At 51.3% G+C, this 6,522-nt stretch overlaps 1 protein-coding gene across 1 annotated transcript in view; it reads right to left on the reverse strand.

Moving 5' to 3' along the window:
• Positions 1–6,522, reverse strand: part of LOC107111148 (myosin-10-like) — a 69,355-nt gene that overhangs the window by 8,785 nt on the left and 54,048 nt on the right. The window contains 5 exon segments of the mRNA XM_015412073.1: positions 489–701; positions 1,349–1,561; positions 3,432–3,680; positions 5,048–5,200; positions 5,492–5,596. Of these exon segments, the coding sequence (XP_015267559.1) occupies positions 489–701; positions 1,349–1,561; positions 3,432–3,680; positions 5,048–5,200; positions 5,492–5,596 (933 nt within the window).

Below are 6,522 nucleotides of genomic sequence, written 5' to 3' on the forward strand. Positions count from 1 at the left end.
CTTCCGGCCCTCATTCAGCCAGGAGGAGGCAGGAGAAGAGGGAGGGTAAGTTGTTTCCTCCCTGCCTCTCCCCACCCCTGCCTGCCTGCCTGGGGCCAGGGAGGGCCTTTGCGGGGCTTCCTTGCACTCCCGCCGGCCTTGCAGGTCCACTGCCGGGCCCCCCATGGGGCTCGGCAGTGGAGCTGCAAGGCCGGTGGCGGCGGCCGGGACCGTTGGGGGCGGGGTGTGTGGCCTTATGACACACTTCTGGTGATGTCAGGGGGTGTGGCCTTATGACACTTCCGGTGATGTCAGGGGGTGTGGCATATGCTAATGAATTATGCTAATGAGTTCCCCTAGATCTTTTTCTACGAAATGACCCCTGTCTTTCGCCACCATGAAGTTTTAAATCGCTCCCAGTAGCAAAACCTGCGGAATGCCTGGGGCTTCCGCCCCCTGAGCCTCCCTTGCTGCCTGGACCCGCCCAGCACCCCCCGCGGCCTCCCCACCTGCTTGCTCAGCAGCTTCTTCTTGTCGTCGTTGGCGTCATCCCGGCTCTGCAGCTCCCTTTCGTGCTGGGCCTTCAGGGCCTGCATGTTGACCTCCAAGCGGAGCTTCCCGTCTTCCGTGGCCTGAAGCTCATCTTCCAGCTCCTCCAGCTGGGCCCGCATTTCTTGCACTTGTTGCTCCAGCGCCCGCTTGGACCGTTCCAGCTCATGCACCTGATTTGGAGGAGAAGGGCCTGAATGGATGAATGGGGGTGTTTTGTGTCTGGAGGAGTGGGGGGTGGGGTCGAGTGCGAAGACCCCACTGGGTAGGGAACCTGGAAGGCGGGCTCTCCGTCACGACGTCCAAAAACCAACATGACAGCCAGAGGGCGCAGACACACAAACGGGGGGCTACCCTAAAATCTTGCGAATCTGAGCATAACGAAAAAAAATGTGCAACTAAAACAAAAACCATCACCCAAGCCATAGAACAGTTTCTAAAATTTATATTCGTTTATCGCAGTCCCAGATGTTTAGATTCTTGGTTTTACTTACAGTCTGTGAGTTCTTAAAACCAGTTTGCGTCATACCAGCAAAGGAGAGACGGTCTTGACCTCTTAGCACCTTTCATTTATTTATTTGTTTGTTTGTTTGTTTGTTTAAATAACTTATTTAATTAGATTTTTTTTAACCTCCTTCCCGGCTTGCACAGAGCTCAGGGTGGTTCACAACAATTTGGTTTGTCACAATGTAAAATAAGTTAAAACCATAAAAATAGAACATTTAAAACATTAAAACATTTTAGCTCTAAGCCCCCCCCCACTTCTCCACCTCCCCTTTCTGGCCAAGCCAGGTGTGTGTGTGTGTGTGGGGGGGCTTACATTCTTTCCGACGTCATCCTTTGAGCTGACCAGGTCATCCATCTCAGCCCGCAGCTGCTTGTTCTGCCTCTCTAGTTCATCCCGCATCTCTTGTGCTTCCTCCAGGGCACGGCTCAGCGACAGCACCTTGGTCTCCTTCTCACGGGCATCAGCCTCCGCGCGGTCCCTCTCCTCCGCATGGCGGGCAGAGATCAGCTTCTCCTCAGCCAGCATCTGTCAGAACATCAGGTAGGAGAGAAGAGAGATGAGATTGGATTTATACCCAAAGGTGTCTCAGAGCGGCTTACAAACTCCTTTCCCTTCCCCTCCCCACAACAGACACCCTGTGAGGTAGGCGGGGCTGAGAGAGCTCTTGACAGAAACTGCTCTTTTTTCAAGAACAGCTCTTATCAGAACTATGGCTTGCCCAAGGGTCATCCAGCCAGGTGCAAGTGGAGGAGTGGGGAATCAAACCCGGTTCTCCTAGATTAGAGTCCGCGCACGTAACCACTACACCAAACTGGCTCTCAGTAGATGATAGAAGAAGATATTGGATATATACCCCACCCTTCACTACCCAAAGGTGTCTCAGAGCGGCTTACAAACTCCTTTTCCCTTCCCCTCCCCACAACAGACACCCTGTGAGGTAGGCGGGGCTGAGAGAGCTCTGACAGAAACTGCTCTTTTTTCAAGAACAGCTCTTATCAGAACTATGGCTTGCCCAAGGTCATCCAGCCAGGTGCAAGTGGAGGAGTGGGGAATCAAACCCCATTCTCCCAGATTAGAGTCCGCGCACTTAGCCACTGTACTAAACCTGGCAAAGGTAAACATCAAGTGTGCTGTTGAGCTGCAACTGACTTATGGCAGCCCTTATGGTTTTCAGAGGTGGCGTGCCTTTGCCTTTCTTGGAAGTCTCCCATCCAAGTGCTGACCACGGTTGACCCTGCTTAGCTTCCAAGCTCCGACAAGATCGGGCTAGGCTGGGCTATTAGGGCTGCTAGAAAATCAGATAGATACCTATAATGCAGAAGGAGACCAAAACTGTCCTTGAAACTTTTTTTTGGGGGGGGGAGAAGATATAACAAGAGGAGTTAATCCTAGACTTCCTAAGGCCAGGCCTGTGTTTGCCAGACCACACTGGTTGCATTTTCAGATGTTAGGACTGACTGATCCAGTACGTGGAAAAGCACCTTTAGGATGAAGAGGCAATTTGCAGGGGAAAGAATCTAAACAGATACAGGAAAAGGCTGTGTTTGGAGAGAATGGGAAAGCAGTTTCCTGAGCAGTTCTGACTAGAGCTGTGCTATTTAACCAGTTAATTGGTCAGATTAAGTCAATAAGAAACAAGTTAGCGCTCCTGATTAACCATGCAGCAGTTGCAGGCTCCCCGCCCCCCCGCCCCCCGAACAAGTACTAATAAAAACTGCAGGTTAGCAGTGGCTCCCTGAAGAGGCATTCTCCTGCTAGTGCTCTCACAAGGCAGGGAATGCCTCTTAAGGTAGCCACTGGCAGGGAATGCCTGCCTTGAGAGCCCCAGCAAGAAAATGCCTCTAAAAAGACGCCTCTTGCCTTAAGTGCGTACGGCAAAAGTACAGACAGTGGACAGGAGTGACATGTTTTCCCTTCAGAACTATTGCTCTTCCCATCATAATTGCCACCAAGTCGCAATGGACTTATGGCGACTCCTCCGGGACTTTTCAAAGCAGGAGGTGAGCAGAGGTGTTTTTGCGCAGTGCCCTTCTGTGTAAGCAACCCTGGACTTCCTTGGTAGTTTCCCATCCAACCCTATTTAGCTTCCAAGCTCTGATGTGTTGGGCTCTTCAGGCTGCTTCTTCCCTCAAATGCATACTTAAATATTTACACTTGATGAACTGACCACAATTCAAATGTCTGGGTCACAGCCCTCATTTTGAGGAAACATAGCCACCTTAAGAGGAAGGTCAGCGGCAGTGTCAGGAGTGAGTTAAGGCAGGGAGAAAGAGAAGCCGGCCAGACCAACGGCCCAAGCATCGGTTTAGGAAGCATCCCTCTGAGCTGACAATGGGGAGAGAAGAGAGCCATCCGAGCTTAGCGGACAGACCTGTCTGAGGGATGGAAGCCTCACCTGGTCAAATTTCTTCTGCTTCTTCTCAAGCGCAGACACCACCTGGCGCTGCTGGTCAAGGGCCACGGTGACATCATCCAGCTCCTGCTGCAGCCGGGTCCGTCCTTTCTCCAGCTTGTCACAGGCCTGGACCCGCTCCTCGTAGCGCAGGTTGAGAGCCTCCAGCTCCTTGGCTGCTCGGCGCCGGGCTTCTTCTATGGATTCCGCGACTCCAGCGTCCTCCTCCAGTTTCTTCTTGGTGTCCATCACCTGGGGAAATGACCACCGGGAAGTAATGTAAACACACATGAACAATAGCTCAGGATGTTTGAAAACTGGGAGATTTTACCTCAACCAGCCCCCCCCCCCAAAAGCCCAGTTCTTCTCACTGTGACCTTATGGTGCTCTTTATTTCTTTGCTATGCTGACCAAGCAGGGTTATTATACAAAAAGCCTCACCACTAGCATGCTTATCCAGAGATCATTTTTGTTTTGTTTTCTTGTAATTTTTACGGTATTGCCAGCAAAATCTCTGGCAGAAAGGGAGGCTGGCTACACCATCTCTCCGCACACAGAAAACAAACATAGAAAACATAGTTTCCATATCGCACTCCAGCTAAAGCACTGTCCGTTTAAGGAACCTTCCTCCTTTCCAAGTTCAAGAATGAAGCTGGAGAGAGAGAGAGAGAGAGGGAGAGAGACACACAGCAGTGGAGGAGATTCCCTTTTTCTGTGCTATGAAAGGCGAAGATGTCTGGCAGGACAGAGCAGCTGAAGCGTAAGCCCTGACGTAGTTTTCCATTTGCTACTTGAACACTGCTCCAGACAAAAACTTAGCCAGGGCTCCTAAATCCACCTTCCCTGGTGGACAAACTCCTGTTGGAGCCCCTGGGTATCCTTCAGTTCTCACTCTGCATTTCAAGACAGTCTAATACAAAGGCCCTAAAACGTTCATGGACACAAGTACCAAACCAGCCCTGCAATATAAGAGCAAAGGCCACGGTTCAGCGGTAGAGCATCTGCTTGGCACATACCAGGTCCCAGGTTCAGACCCAGGCATCTCCAGTAAGGGGGTGGGAGGGGCTTCAGCCGGAGACCTTGAAGAGCGGCTGCCAGTCTGAGCGGACAATACTCTGATGGACCAAGGGTCTGATTCAGTACAAGGCAGCTTGATGTTCATGTCCAAGTGGATATACAAAACTGGGGAACTCCGTCTTTCCTACCCCCTGGATCCGGGAGTCCAAGTACAGCCTTGGAGTACAATTGGATCCGGGAGTACAATTGCAGCCTTCCCTGCTTCATGCCTGAGCAAAGATTTGAACTCCGGTCTCCGGCGCTCTCGTCACCCAGAATGGCAGCCACCAAGCCCCGCTGGCTCTCTCCCACACTCTGTGCTGTCCTCTCCTCCACATTCTTCTAGCCCAGCCTCCTTTGGGTAGGTGTGTCCAGGTATCTGCAGGGCCTTGCGAAACCTCTACCCGCTTGTTCCCCCACCCACCCCACAAAGATTGTGTGATGCGCCGAGAGCCTCTGCCTGCTTAATAAATCCTTGCACACCCACTGGAAACAAGGCGTTTTCGCCTCTCAGCAACTTTAGAGCTGCTGCCTTGTTACCACTCCAGTCTTTTGTCCCCCACCTGCTGTTGCAAGGCCTGGGTCTGGCGGGTGAAGCTGGCCTTGACGGCCTCCTCCTCCTCCAATTGCTCCAACAGAGCCGACTTTTCTTCCTCCAGCTGCCGGACTCGTGAGCTCAAGTTCAGCTTCTGCCGCGTCTCTTCCTGGAGCAGTTCCTGAGATTTGGTGGAGGGGAGAAAAGGAGTCTGAGTCAGAGGCCAAACTCTCCCCTCTCAGCCGAGAACAAAATGCTGAAATCCACTTGGCTCTCCCATGTCTACAAACAGAAGAGGCACCAGAGGGTTCTGATCCACCTCTAACCTCCTGAAGGTCACCCAGAGATGATACCTCTACACAGAGTCCCCCCACGTGAACTCCTTTGTCAACCATTCACAATCAAGCCCAGCTTTAGGGTCCCCCCTCCATCAGTGCCAAACACATCTCTCCCTCATACGTTTATTATGTACCTGGGTATCTTGCAGGTGGGATTCTATGCTGGCCAGGTCTTTGGCAAGTTTTATCGTCTTGGACTCGGCCGTTCCCAGGGTTCCAGAGACTGCATCAAGTTCACTCTGTTTCCAGAAGACAGCAGCAGAGAGACAAGAAAAAAGATTAGGTCCAAAACACATCATGGGGAACTCAAACTACCAAGCTGTCAAATGGAAAGCTAGGAGATAAGACTCTGGGATTTTGCATTTTATGCTCCAAGCAACTGATTTTTAAAAAAACCATAGTATTTCAAGAAAGTAAATCTTTTTCTTCTGTGTAAATAAGTTTTTTTTTTTTAAATCTCATCCTTGTGAATCTAATGCTTAGGCAGCAATTGGTTCCTCAGAACCAACACTGACATGCTTGTGGGGTTTTTTGGGGTTTTTTGGTATTTTTCATTGTGCGTGTGTGTGTACGTGCATGCGCGTGTGTATGTGCATGCGCACTGGGTAGTCATGTTGACCTCTGGGGGCCTGGAGAATATTCAGAGAGGTGGCTGAATAAAGCCTGCCCCCACCTCCCAACTGCAGGTATTCCAAGGAGGTCTCCCATCCAAGTACTTCCCAGAGTCAACCCTGCTTGTGTAAATAAGTTTGTTTTTTTTAAATCTCATCCTTGTGAATCTAATGCTTAGGCAGCAATTGGTTCCTCAGAACCAACACTGACATGAGGTATCTGCAGGGCCTTGCGAAACCTCTACCCACTTGTCCCCCCACCCACCCCACAAAGATTGTGTGATGCACCGAGAGCCTCTGCCTGCTTGATAAATCATTGCACACCCACTGGAAACAAGGAGTTTTCGCCTCTCAGCAACTTTGGAGCTGCTGCCCTGTTACCACTCCAGTCTTTTGTCCCCCACCTGCTGTTGCAAGGCCTGGGTCTGGCGGGTGAAGCTGGCCTTGACGGCCTCCTCCTCCTCCAATTGCTCCAACAGAGCCGACTTTTCTTCCTCCAGCTGCCGGACTCGTGAGCTCAAGTTCAGCTTCTGCCGCGTCTCTTCCTGGAGCAG

Source organism: Gekko japonicus, unplaced genomic scaffold (genome assembly GCF_001447785.1).
Source record: "Gekko japonicus isolate JY-2015 unplaced genomic scaffold, Gekko_japonicus_V1.1 scaffold1400, whole genome shotgun sequence".
NCBI classification, from domain to species: domain Eukaryota; kingdom Metazoa; phylum Chordata; class Lepidosauria; order Squamata; family Gekkonidae; genus Gekko; species Gekko japonicus.